The 14,437-nt window shown below is 32.8% G+C and overlaps 1 protein-coding gene across 9 annotated transcripts in view; it reads left to right on the top strand.

Annotated features, from left to right (window-relative positions):
* CDRT4 (CMT1A duplicated region transcript 4) overlaps positions 1-14,437 on the top strand; it is an 81,052-nt gene that overhangs the window by 45,514 nt on the left and 21,101 nt on the right. For 3 of the 9 annotated variants that reach the window (XR_001628213.2, XR_008916468.1, XR_008916467.1), the window contains exons 2-3: positions 1,677-1,900; positions 6,771-7,020. Coding sequence is in view for 5 of the 9 variants with exons in the window: in XM_056817479.1 (XP_056673457.1) it covers positions 6,969-7,020; positions 10,060-10,523 (516 nt within the window). In the remaining 4 variants the exon portion in view is untranslated. Of the gene's footprint in view, positions 1-1,676; positions 1,901-6,770; positions 7,021-8,572; positions 8,701-10,059; positions 10,586-14,437 lie in introns of those variants that run through there. The other 6 variants (XR_001628214.2, XM_007483404.3, XM_007483403.3 and 3 more) reach the window with 6 other exon arrangements.

The raw sequence follows: 14,437 nt of genomic DNA, 5'->3' as shown, positions 1-14,437 counted from the left end.
AGGATTCTGTTAATATGTCAGTGAAAGGAATAGAATAGATAATGGAGGGCGAGGTGAAGTAGTAGAATTAAAAAATATCAATTGATGCAAAAACTTTTTTAAACACTTGAAACTTGAAAAGACTACTTCATAACTTTTTGTGTAACTTTTTTTTATCAGTGTTCCTTAGCATTCTAAAGATATTTTCAAAAACAGAAGAAAACATGGTTCTATAAGGACTAGACTCATCAAGTGACACATGTGACACTTTTTACTTTGGTTTCAACTAAGAGGAAATGCTCCTACTTTTTCCCTCCTGCATCATTTATCCCTTAAAACATCATTCAAATTTGTCAAATTATTTTTAAAGTTTTTTGAATGATATATTTATAGAGTAAAATAAATTTTTATCTTTGCTTGTAGTTTTCACAATATTTCTAACTGATTTTTCCCTGATATTTAGAATTCATAGTCTGGCTGTCATAATATAGTTTCATTTGATCCTTACTGATAAAATGTCCATGAGATTCTCTGATAAAGATTTTAGAACTCATGAGAAATATCCATCCAATTCATCTAATGGTGAATTGGTATGTAATGTTGAAATGGTAGTGTAGTACAATAATGTAAATTAGGTATCAAACAGGTCCTGAGAGTAGACCTAATCATATTTTAAAATAATTGGGAAATAGTTAATAAAAATACAATAAAATATAGATAACATTAAATTTTAAAACTGAATCAGTGATCATTATGCATGGATACACATACCATTTTCTATTTGAGTATGACACCACTTATGTAAACGATATTGAAATGTGTGAGATAGGAAAAAAGTATTCCTCATCTGAACCCAATGATGCATTACCTATAGGTGACAATGTGAACAAAATTAAGCAGTTCTCATTGTTTACCAAGTTCCAAATTCACAAAAAAAAGATGAAGAGCCACAAATGTCTGAAAAGAAAAAACGTTTCTTTTTGTCAAGAAGTGAGAAAAATAGTGACAGCTAAATTTTATTACAATGATCTTGCCATACTATGTATTTTACAAACTGTCTTTAAGCAAGGGCCTGTTTCCCTTTTTAAATTTTATTTACTAAGCCAACATTCAAAAATATGCAAATACTGAGGGTTAATTAAAATAGGCAATGTTAACTGGTCAATAGTATTAGATTAATTAGAAAAGCTTATTGTTATTTGTGGCATTATCAATGGAAGAAACCCATGAAAAAGTATGTAGAATAGCTCCTGGGGGGTGTCCTCTGTCAGTAAAGCCATGGCATGTAATTAATTCCTATTCCTTAAGAAAATAAGGTATCTTTGCTTTGATCCCCAAACTGAAAGGCAGCTAAATCTATCTTAGAATATGTTTCTTCTAACATCTTAACTGTAGAATTCTTTTTGTTGGAAATTGTTAGAAGGTATTTTATTCCTGATATGTCAATGAGTAATTTCTGGCTTGCAAGTCATAATGTAAATTTATTCAATAAATGCCAAACATGCCAGACAAATTTGGCCAGAGATTTTGGCTGGCAATAAACATTAAAACAATGAATTCACTTACTCAGGGAAAAGATATTATAAGGAATGATAACAGTGTACTAGCAGATGTGTTGGAGCTCATGAAACCACTATTCAACAAAGTCTTCAATGTAACTTATGACAATTATTTTACATCTCTTGGTCTCTGCAAAGCAAAGTTGGGACTATTCATCATAACTCTATAAAACCTGAAGAAGTAACATATTGGTGCCTGCATGAAACTCTGGTTTTGAAATCTACAGAGAAGCCAACAGCGACCCTGACTTCATTCCAGTATAAGAGAACAAATTACCCTCTAACCAGATGTCCAGATCCCAGCTGAGGACAACCAAAAGCAACAGCCAGATACTTCCTATTTTACAACAAAAATAAATAAGGTAGGTCAGTGTTTTTGACCAAAATGGCATGGTGTTTACTCTAGTGAAAGCAGCAAGCATGAGATGGCATATTATTTCGTGTTTTCTCCAATGTTCTAGATACGATCCTCATCAATCACTGAATAAAATATTTAAAAGTTTGTAATTCTAATATTAACCTTTGAGAATACACCCAAAAGGTAAGTGAGGAAGTTAGTAGAGATTGTTAACATGGCAAATCAGAAGTTGCAGTAATCAAGATTGAAGACCCTTTGCTTCTCTGGTCAAAATGTTCTATATTTGTGATACTACAAAGTTCCAGAACAGACTACAAATGTAGGCTTCATTTGCAAAACAAACACAAACAAAAAAACCTGTTTGTGACAAAAGTGTGACAGAAACCTGAAAAAAAATGCAATTCCTGAATAGGTGATTACAAGGAAATATATTTAATAATATTTCCTTACTCCTATCTGTACAAATGTACTTTAACAATAAATAAATAACAAGCAGTTATAATTTTACTTTGAAATACAATTTTCATCCCATTATCTTTGCCTTATCAATTTAAAAAATCCACTACTCTAATTGTGACAGTTGTATTCTAGTATTTTTAAATTGTAGTTCTTCTGGTTCTATTCATATGAGAAAATTTAGGACCTAGAAGAAAGAAACACAGTAAAAAAGATTTTAGATGATTATCAACAGAGGGAGAAAGAGAAGAAATATGGTGTGAGAAGATATCAGTAATAGAAAGATAAAAGAAATAGATAAGTACTAGAAACATATAAGATGAAACTAGTAGCTTTCTGGAGAACTGCAATTATCTAGACATCTGCTGTGATTATGTCTAGATGTGTCTATATATCTAGACATACGATATGATTATAAACAAGGAAGAACTGATTTTGGGTGTGAAATTACTCCTTCATTCTAGAATTTGTGATAATAGAAGATAAAGGTTTAGAGAAGTGATAAGCCAGATCCTATGACTTAAAATTCTAAAGAAGTCACCATAAGAGGTATGAAGAGGCACTCAAGAAGGAAATTCTTAGAACTGAAACAGGAACAAACCTATTGAAGGAAGGGAAGGAAAAAAAAAACATTTTTACAGAACCTACACTGTGCTAAGAAGTATTCTAAATACCTTTAAAATTGGATCTTATTGGATCCTTAAAACAGGCCTTCAAAGTAGGTACTATTATTATTTCCATTTTACACTTGAGATAACTGAGGCACACAGAGGTTAAATGATTTGACCAAGGACACATAGTTATTAAGTTTCTTAGGTTGGTTTTAACTTAGATGGATTCAACTCTAGGTTAAGTGTACTATTTATATATCCGCTGCATATATATATATATATATATATATATATATATATATATATATATATATATATATATGAAAAAAGTAAGCTGCCTAACTAACCAATCAACTAACCAATCAACTTAAATTTTTAGAAGTTGGAAGCAATCCATACCATTTTACATTTAACTATTTTATTATTTTGCTCCTATCTCATAGTTCTGTAGTGCAGGCAAGTGATGAAGCAGCAAATGTAGATACATTGGGAGCTGTATCACAACCCTGCACACTGGTGGCCCAGGGGATAGGGTCATCTTTTCTTGGAGCTGAAGCAGCATTGGGATTCAGCAGCCCCCTAACTATCTGAGCAGCCTTTTTGAAGGACTGCACTGTTTACTTGTGGAGGAAAGGATAAGAAAAGGTGTCCTGAAAACTGTCTGCTTCACCTAATCTAATTAGCTCTGGTAGACAGTGATCCTACTGTCTACCTACATACCTACATAAAGATAAATGGGGAGGCAGCTAGGTGACTCTGTGGATTGAGAACCAGGCCCAGAGAAGGGAGGTTCTGGGTTCAAATCTGGCCTCAGACACTTCTTAACTGTGTGATCATGGGCAAGTCACTTAACCACCATTCCCTTGTCCTTATCACTCTTCTGCTATCTACATTAATAATCAAGTTTTGATTCTAAGATGCTAAAAGTAGGTAAAGACTACTACTTTAATCTTCTAAAAAATATACAAATACTTTTGTGAAACCAATTCCACTTGCCATTGGCACTTAGAATTTGTGAATGCTTATACACAACAAAAATCCAGTAGACCTGAAAGATGAATATATCTTATTGCAAGAGAACTCAGCAGGTGTTACATCCAAATAGCAACCCCAGCTGAAAGAAGGCTGGCAAATGAAGGCCAGCTTACTGAAGATGGAGCTTGCTACAAGTTTTTCTGGACTGGTCAGCATGGAGGAGTGCTGTGAAGCAGGCATAGATATTACAATCTAGTCAACAAGCCCATATACCTTTCCTCAAAGGAGTGAATGACAGGCTTATGACAATGCAACTGCCACTTTCAGGAAAGTGTTACCACCACCATTATCAGTTTATTTGCTCCTTACCAAAATGAACCTTGATGAGGTCAAAGAAAAAATTATGGAGAACTGAAGAACCTTCATCATCAATATGCCAAAAGAGGACAAACATAAATCTGGGTGACTTTAATGTAGGCACAGACCATCAGGCATGGCAGGGAGCCCCTAGGAAGTTGGAAACAAGCTAAAGTAGTATTAGTATATATATGACTGGAGGGAGGAGAACAAATACAAAAAATGTGAAGATAAAAATGACAATATTTGGCAACTCAATAGATATATGGGGTTTGAGAGAGTGAGGATTCTAGGATAATTCCAAGGTTATGAACTTGGTAGACTGAAGAATGATGATACTTTTATCTAAAACACACACAAAAAAACTGGAAGATGTCTTAGAGGGAAAGATAATGAAGTCAGTATCAGATTTGTTGACCTAAAGGCAATTAGCAATATAAGGGATATAGCTTGGAGAGGAGACTGGGACTAGATATTTAGTCTTCTATACAGAGATGATAGTTGTCCATAGAAGCTGCTAAAATTACCAAGAGAGAGTTTGCAGGAGGAGAAGAGAAGACCTAGGATAAAACTGTACAGAGCATCAGAAATTATGGTATATGATTTAAGAATCAAAAGCTTTTTAGTTCTGTGTAATTGATATAGTCTGCTTTATAATTTATATGTTCACTTTTCGTCTTTGTTTATAATCCTTCCTCAGAACTCTCTAGAGAAAAATATAAATGATGTATAAATGGTGTATTGTTTGATTTTACTGAAGTGCACTTTTTTTTCTACTAAAGTGGCATAGTGATTATGACATTCAACTTAGAGTAAGAAAGAATAAGTTTGAGTCAAACTTTAGGCACTTAGTAGCTTGTGACCCCAAGCAAGTCGCTTAACCTCAATTTGCCTCAGGTTTCTCAACTATATAATGGTGATAATAACAGCATCTGCCTCCCAGAGTTATTATATGAGGATCAATATTTAAATAGTACTTAATAAAATATGTGACACATAATAGATACTTAATGCTTGTTTCTGTCTTTCCTTACTTTCCTCTTAGTTTTGTTTTGTTTTGGTACCAAAAAATGTTTCTCCTCTGTCTTGAAATGGACATCCATTCCAAGAGAGAAGAGAAGTAAAGGTTAGATAATTGGTATTGTTAAGTGTCTAGGGTCACACAGCTAGGAATTGTCTTGAATCCAAATTTGAACCCAGGACCTCTCATCCCAAGGTCTGGCTTTTTCTATTTACTGAATCACCTAGCTTCCACCCCCTTCCCCACCTGGTCTTTTGTTTTAAAATCTTTCATACTACCCATGGCCCATGAGAGGTCTCCCCAAGTGAGTTATGTTTTGAAATGAATGGAATTTAACAACAGAAAAACATCAATTTAAAAAATCCCCCATCTGGAGTTGGAAATTCTCCTCTAATTTTTATCAAGATGTAATCTTTTGTATTTAGTTCACATATTCCTTCAGAGGAGAACAATATGATTTCATCAATTTGTGAAACTAGGTAGGTATGTATCCACCTGTATTAGAGAATGCACACACTTTAGAGAAAAGAAAACAGGTAGAAAAAAAGTCTTTTGATAGTTACCAATAACAAGTCACTTAACATTTGGGAGCTCCAATGATAGCTCTCAAAGTCAGTAAGGTGCAGATGAATGGCTTGTCTGTATCTATTTAGGGAGTTTTTATTCTGGATTTCCCTTCACAAATGAAATAACATGGTGAGTCCCACCCCCACCCTATGCCATCAGTCTGTACCTTTTGATTGCATGATGTATAAGGTTCTGATCTAAACATAATTTCTGCCAACATGATTTCCAATTTTTCCAGTTCTATTCAAACAGGGAGCACTACAATACTAAGTTTGATTGCTTCAGAGTTTAAATTAATGTACTCTTTTCCAATGATTAATTTTGATTCTTTAACCCATTACAGATGTTTTTAATGGTTATTCGTTTATAATGTGAGAGCTGGTAATTTTATTCCCATTATTTCTTTGGGGAATATTGATTTTTTTGTTTGTTTGTTTGTTTTTTTTTTTTTTTGCTGAACCATACTTACCAATGTGCTTTTGGCAATACCTCTTCATTGCCAACATTTTCTAAAGTATATGTTCACTAGATTTGGGTGATGTTGTCAGCTTCTTTCATTATATTTCATTCTCTCTTCACCCTCTGCAACAGATGTTAGTACATAAAAGTTTCTTGATGAGTTTTTTACTTAAATTGTACTACATATGTAGATGACCAAGTGTTTCATGAAATGCTATTTCCTATTACTCTTGTGATTGTTTGATTCTTTGAGGAGAATCTTTGGTTCATTTTAGCCACACTCTCCTTTTTGTATTTAGCATGATCACTTCTATATTAATAGTTTGGTTCTTTTAGGAAGGTGTTTAATGAACATCATTTGAAAAGAGCTAGATAGCTAGATAATGCAAATATGAAATTTTATCAACTCTTTCCTTTTTTTTTTCCAGATCATCTTTCTACATTAGGGCAACTTCAGAGTTATCCAAGTTGACTTGTTGCTCTGACTCCCTGAAGTGATTCTACATTGCTCCCTGATTGGCAGGGAACCTAGGAGTAGAAGTTGCTACTGCGTGTACAGAACTCTTCAAAAGCCATTCATAGAAAACTGAACCCACTGAATTTTTGGCCTACCCATATCTGCCTCAATGCATGTAGATCCACTTGAGTGTCCACACAGAATAACTTTGGCTACTATGGGTGAGTTTCTATCAAACTGGGCAACCAGATCTGGGGGGATATAAATGAGACCTCTTTGAGTGATTAAAAAATGGCCTTGGCCTCAAGTTGAAAATACTGAACAAGATAATAATTATGTTTTATTATAGTGAATTCTTAATATTAAACATCTTATTACACTATCACTTAAATAAAATGCCTCTAATGCTTTATCATGGTGTGGAGATGTTCTTGAGTTCTCTAAGACTATGCAGCAGGACACAAGCTTTGGGACTATCTACCAATTTTAGGGAGATTTTAGCATCAAATTAGTAATAAAATCTCATCTAAATGCCTTCCTAGGTAATTAAGTTCAGATAGGCTCACTATAAAAGTAACTTTATCCAAGTTCATATATTTAGTAAGTGGCAGAGCTGGGATATAAATTCAAGCTGTCCAACTCCACATCCAGTGTTCTTATACTTTTTTCTTGTTTTTTTTTTTTATAAAAGGTTGGATATAAGCATTTCATTTTCTTTTTATTTATCTTTCTTTCTTTGTTTGTTTGTTTGTTTCTTCATTCCTTCCTTTCTTCCTTTATTTTTCTTTTGCCATAGGAACACACAAAACTATTAATGTGATTGATCTATTTTGATAGAGGAAATTTCCTAACTAATGAAATCACAAAAATTTTAAAAATTTAAGTACTCAATTTTCTCATGTCTAAAAGCAAAGGTTTTGACTAAATGGTCTCTAAAGACCTTTCTAGCTCTATATGCTAAGGTATTGGATTTTACATATATTTTTACATATACATATTTAAAATATGTATTACATATGCATGTGTATGTGTGTACATATGTATATGTGTATGTGTGTATATGTGTATGTATATGTATATATTCATTTATATTCCAGATTACATTTTCCTCATGTGTATAGTAATGAAAATTCCATTGATACTTCTGTAGTCAGGGAAAATCTATAGCACAGATATTTAGCTATAACATCTACATCATAAAAGAATTTTTTGTACAAATCCTAGGAGTCAATAATATAAATAATCCTAACAATAAATACCATACATATGTATTGCTATCTACAGACTTTATAACTCCTTCATATTATACATTATTATACATTTGATTCTCATAATCATTTGTTTTTTGGGGGGATAATATGGTATTAGGGAAAAAATATAGAAAAAGGTCCTGAATTAACTTAGAGTTAGAATTCAAATCTCTCTGTGTTCAATTTGCTCCTCCAAGACTCCCTTGCATAATTATTGGTGAGACACTATTTCTGAAGTTTAGTTTTATTACCCTTTCTAAAATAGGCAAAAAATATTTGCATTATTAGCTTCATGCTGTTTTATAAAGAAATCAAAGAGAATAATAATGCAAAATACTACATAATGTATTATTGTTTTCCTGTGAAGTAAACAGAACAAATTATTGTTATTATCATTATTTTATAAGAGATTAATGTATGATCTTCACTTTCTTCATTTATAAAATGGCAATAATGATACTAAATCTCCCAACAATTTCTGATTCTTGACTTCTCATTCCTATGCTCTTACATTATTATTCAGGAATAGAAATACAAGAAAATTATGAAGAAATGGACATGTCAGTAGATTAATACATTTGTATCAGTTCTATTCACTGATATTGATTTTGCTCATAGCTGAATGAAGGCACTTCAGGTAATATCTTTCAATTAAGTAAAGAAAAATTTGCATTCCTATTCCCTTCTCCAAACTTTTAGGTACATACATCTTAGAATGCAACATGACTTAGCAATTTTCTGTCTCTCTTACTCTTGGAGAAGCATATTTCCTCCATTTAAATGGGAAAGACTAATCTGAAAGGCAGAATGTGTCTTTGACATCTGTTTTTAACTCTGGTTAAATATTCTACTTGTGTCTCTTGGAAACCCTAATGTTTCTAAGAGAAAAACAAAAATAACATTGAAAATAGTCTAATAAAACCCATCTGCTCTCAAAATAGGAAAATATTGAGTTAATGTTATTTTTTTTTTTGCATCAGGGAAACTGCCAATTTAATTAAGCAATTTTCTATTGAAAAAATGCAAATGATATACAAATACAAATACTATGAGAAAGAATTTCATACAACATGAAGCTGATATGTTAACAATAAAGAACCTGAAGTTAATTTTTCTTTATTTTACTTGAATTGAGTTTTTATAATACATTATAAATAAGGTCATCTATTATTCTAAGCTCTACAGATAAGTGATAATCATAACTATCTCCATTAGGTTTATTATTGAACATATCCAATACTTGTAACACTGATCACTATTAAATGAAAGGAATGCAATGTAGTAGACAGTCTATTGGCCTGAGTAAAAAAGGATTATGTTCTAACTTTTGGCTCTGTAATTAATTAGTTGCATCATCTTGGACAAGTCACTTTTCTTCTGGACTCTATACAAATGTTTATGGGGTTATGATCTATTTTGATAAAGGAAATATTCCAATCAATTAAATCATATATATTTTTTGAAATATCCAAATACTGAGTTTCTTCATCTGTAAAATGAAGAGATTGAAGTAAATGGTCTCTGATAACCCTTCTTGCTCTAGATCCAAAGTATTGTTCCATATATACATATATAATATCAATACATATGTATTTGTAAGTGCTATTATTATTTATACTCTTGAATTCTAGCATTTGATGGTTCCATTCCAATATATATATATATATATATATATGTATATATATATATATATATATATATTTAAGGTCAAAGTAAATGTCAGGATATTAATATAAAAATGTTTCTTAACTCCAAATCTAGCATTTCTTCTACTATATATCATCAATTTTGGACTCCAGAATGATTTTCTCTTTTATTATTTTAGCAACCATAGCAACAGCTCCTAATATTTATACCATTTACCTCTCATTTATTAAATGTTGGTAGTTTTGTGATTACTTCATGTCACAAAGGAAAATTTAAAATTTAAAATAAAATTTGCCCCAACTCTAGCAAGAGCTTAGAAAAGTGTATTAATCTAAAGCTGTCTTGGTTACTATCTGCCTTCAGATCACCATAGCAGATCTTCAGCCAACATTGGTCTTCCACCCAACTTGATTGACAAGCATGAGCCATGGCCAGCCTATGTCACCTATACATCCCCAATTGTCAACAGACTCATTGAACAAGAAAGAATGAGACAGTTAGACTACCAAAAATCTAGTCAGGAAAACAAATGGGAAGCAAACTACAACAATAAACCAGGAATCATTCACCTGTCAAGAAAACCTGCCAAGTTCTCTGCTGATGTCACTTTCAAGGAGCACCTGACAACATCAGTGCCGGTTCTGGGCAGCTACTCCTCATTGACAGCCCCCCAGCCTGTAATACATGGCACATTTCCCCAGATGGCTTCAAAAGGAGGTCCCACTGAGGCTTACAACAGTATTATTTTTTCCAGAAAACCCATGATGCGCATTTTCCTGTATGGCTCCCTGCCAGACAGCAAGGAGAAAAAGGCAAATGTCCATTAGACATCAAGCTTTTTTGTAGCCATCCCTACCAACTGAATACTGCTTTTAAGTTCTCTCTACAATTTCTCATTATTTCCTGTAAAGTTGCACTGGATTGCTTACGTGGAGGTTAGACTGCCAATCTGATGCCAATATTCTGTTAGCGTAATTGTGAAAGAAATTTAGCTTAGATAAGAATTTGGGCTGCAAGGTTGTGTGGGTATGTCATCTTCCCTCACCATCTAGAGTCTACCCAACCTAATCAGACATGACCTTGCATTCAAATATAGACGCTAGCCCATTCCAGTTATAGGAAAACTGTAGGGCAGAGGAAAATCACTGCCTATCATAATTGCCATTTAGCCTAAGCAAGTCTATCCAAATATCTATTCTTCTGAGTGCTAGATTATTCATGGCTCATGACCTGACCTTCAGTCTATGATTTGGAAGCTGTAGGGAGTGGGAGAATTTAGCTTCTCACTGACCTCAAAGTGTACTTTGATGCTTTCCACAGAGATTGAAAAGTAGAACTGGATCATTGAATACCCACTGTTATTTCTCAAAGATCATCAAGGAGTCATTATTACTACACTCTTAGATTTTTCTTCTAAGGAAAAGTTAGATTAGGTTTGGTTAGGTTAGTATAAGGTTTTTCAAATTAGAGAACACCTCTTCACAGGACAAATTACAATATCAGCTTCAGTGTTTTATTAAGCATCTATTAAATAGATCGCCATATTAAGTTCTGGGGAAGATGCAAAGTTAAATAAGACATAGTCCCTTCTCGCATGGATCATACAATTTAGTAATGCAATATAGTCTGAGTTCTGATTTAGGAGGTGGTATTATTTCTATTACTATAATTATTATTATTATTTTACACTAATCTCCATAGTGGTTTTTTTTTTGTTTGTTAGTTTGTGTTTATTTGTTTATATTACCCAACCTTTCTTAGCTACCAAATATAGGGTAGTGGAAAGAGTAGAGAATGAAAAGCATGCTGTATTTGCTATCAGAGGACTTGGGCTTCAATTCTACTTCTACTGCTTAGATGCTCTTAAGGAATTAAAATACTTCTCTGAGTGTTGTTCATCTGTTAAAATGAGAGACTTGGACTAGATGACTTCTAAGGTTTCTTCCAGTTCTAAATCCTTTAAGACTTGGATTTTGTAATTAGCTTATAGGGTGTTCTTGGACAAGTAATTTAACCTTCTTTTCCATTATTTTCCATGAAAATAAGGATTATAACTATTATGTTTATCTCATAGCTCTGTTGAAAATAAAAGTTACTTAAGGTCAAATGGGCTATGCACATGTGAAGTGTTATTATTTTATTGATAATAACACATGACAAATAAACATCATGCTTTATGGTATTCAAGTTCTTTTATACCCATTATTTTATTTGATGCATATAACATTCCTACATCACAACTATTTTATACCCTTTTTATAAATAGGGAAACCAAAGTTCTAAGAGGTTGAATGACTTGCTTAGAATACATGGCTATTAAATAATCTAGCCAGGACTTGAACCCAGATTATCTGTTTCCAAGAACTCTCTGGTCCTCTTTCTCATATCTTTCATCCTTTCTCTTACCATTATCCAGCAAACTTTAGGAGATACCCTTGGCCCTCTGGTTAGAAAGAATTTTTATAACTGTAAGGTGGTAATGCTCTTTTAGGTCATTTGTGTAAGGAATAGCAATATGATCAGCCTAGTATTTCCAGATCCCTTTCACTTAGGTTCCAGTACAGATAAGTCATAGTGATTCTTTTTTTTTTTTAACCCTTACCTTCTGACTTAGTATTCTAAGACAGAGAATAAAAGCAAGAGTTAAGCAACTGGAGTTAAGTGACTTTCCCAGGATTATCCCAGGATAGCTAGGAAGTATCTTGAGCCCAAGTCCTTCTTGCTCCAGGCCTGGCTCTCAATCCACTGAGCCACCTAGTTGCCCCCATAGTGATTCTTAATGACCAAATATTATTTTCAGAGTCCACTAAGCATGTGCACACAAAGCCTCAATGACAATTTCATCTAATTAGAATTCATTTCTTTGGTTTCTTTGATCATAGGATCATATATTTAGAGTTGGAAGTAAAATTTGTCCAACTTTTTCATTTTATAGATGACAAAAATTGATACCCAAGGAAAAAACTACATATCAGAATAGAATTCAATGTCAAATCTCCAGCATTCTTTCCTCTGTATTATTTTCTCCTTTAGGAGTGTTTACAGGTATACTGTGAGTGTGAGATTTAAAAATTATTAAATTCTTTGTTAAATGTATTGAGTTTTTAGAAGAATAAGTACCCTCTGAATTAAAATTATTTTATTGTTTAGGTTAATCTGATTCTTAATGTGATAACATAAGCATTAACAAAGAACTTTATCATGTGTTTTTGACATGAATATGTAATAATGTGATCCTTTCAGACATTAAGTGGGAGAATTTACATGGAGTGCTACTGAGAATTGAAATCTTTCCCCTTTGGCATAGATTACCTCTATACCCACCCTTGCCACCCTTTACACTAGTGAATAACAGAACACCCACACCATTACACTAGTGAATAGCAGAAATTATAGTTCTAAAACCTAGGGACTTAAAAAACCCAGAATTAGTAATCATTAGGCATATAATTATTATTTTGATTATTTCATGTCTACAGATTAGTCTGGAGATACATGCATTATTACTCAAAATCTATTTCCATATTATTCATTTTTGTAATAGAGTAATCTTTGAAAACCAAAACTCCAAATCATAGACAAGTGATAAATCATATGTTTTCTTCTGCATTTCTACTCCAACAGTTCTTTCTCTCAATGGGGATAGCATTTTTTCTCATACATCTCTCAGTATTCTTCTGGATCATTGCATTATTATTAGTAGCAGTCTATTACCTTTGATTGTGGCACAGTGTTTCAGTTACTGTGTATAAAGTTCTCCTGATTCTGCTTATTTCACTCCACGTCAGTTCATATAGGTCTTTCCAGTTCTTAAAAAAATTAAGTGGTTCATCATTCATTATAGCACAATAGTATTCTGTCATCATTTTATACCACAATTTGTTCAGCCATTCCTCAATCAAGAGACACCCTGTCATTTTCCATTTATTTTTTGCCACTACAAAAAGAGCAGCTATAGATATTTTTGTACAAATAGATCCATCCCCATTTAAAAAAATCTTTTTGTGGTACAAACCTAGTAGTGGTATTGCTGGATCAAAAGACATGCATTCTTTTAAAGTTCTTTGAGCATAATTCCAAATTGTCTTCCAGAATGGTTGGATCGATTCACAACTCCACCAGCAATGCATTAGTGTCCCAATTTTGCCACATCCCTCCAACATTTATCATTTTCCTTTACTGTCATGTTATGTTTTTTTTTAATTTGCATTTTTTGAATCAGAAGGGATTTAGGACATCTTTTCATGTGATTATTGATACTTTTTATTTCATCATCTGAAAAATACCTATTCATGTCCCTTGATCATTTGTCAATTGGGGAATGACTTAATTTCTTGTACATTTGACTTAGTTCCTTATAAATTTGAGAAATTAAACCCTTTTTCCCAGTTTGGTGCTTCCATTTAAATTTTGGTTGCATTGATTTTGTTTGTATAAAACCTTTTTAATTTTAGTGTAATTGATATTATTCATTTTACATTCTGTAATGTTCTCTCTCTCTCTCTTGCTTGGTCTTAAATTCTTTCCTTTCTTATACACCTGGCAGGTATGCTATGTTGAGAACTGATATTACTTCATTGTCTATACTGCCTTTTTTCAGGATGTAATTGCATTACTTTTCTCTTTTAATGTGTTCTATGTTTATTTTAACTTTGTCAGAGATCATGATTGCTACTCCTGTCTTTTTTTCTCAGTTGATATCCAATAAATTCTGCTCCAGCCTCTTACCTTTACCCTGTGT

The sequence above is a fragment of the Monodelphis domestica genome, chromosome 2 (genome assembly GCF_027887165.1).
Source record: "Monodelphis domestica isolate mMonDom1 chromosome 2, mMonDom1.pri, whole genome shotgun sequence".
Taxonomy (NCBI): domain Eukaryota; kingdom Metazoa; phylum Chordata; class Mammalia; order Didelphimorphia; family Didelphidae; genus Monodelphis; species Monodelphis domestica.
Note: the sequence above shows the minus strand (reverse complement) of the source record. Positions and strands in the feature narration are given on the sequence as shown.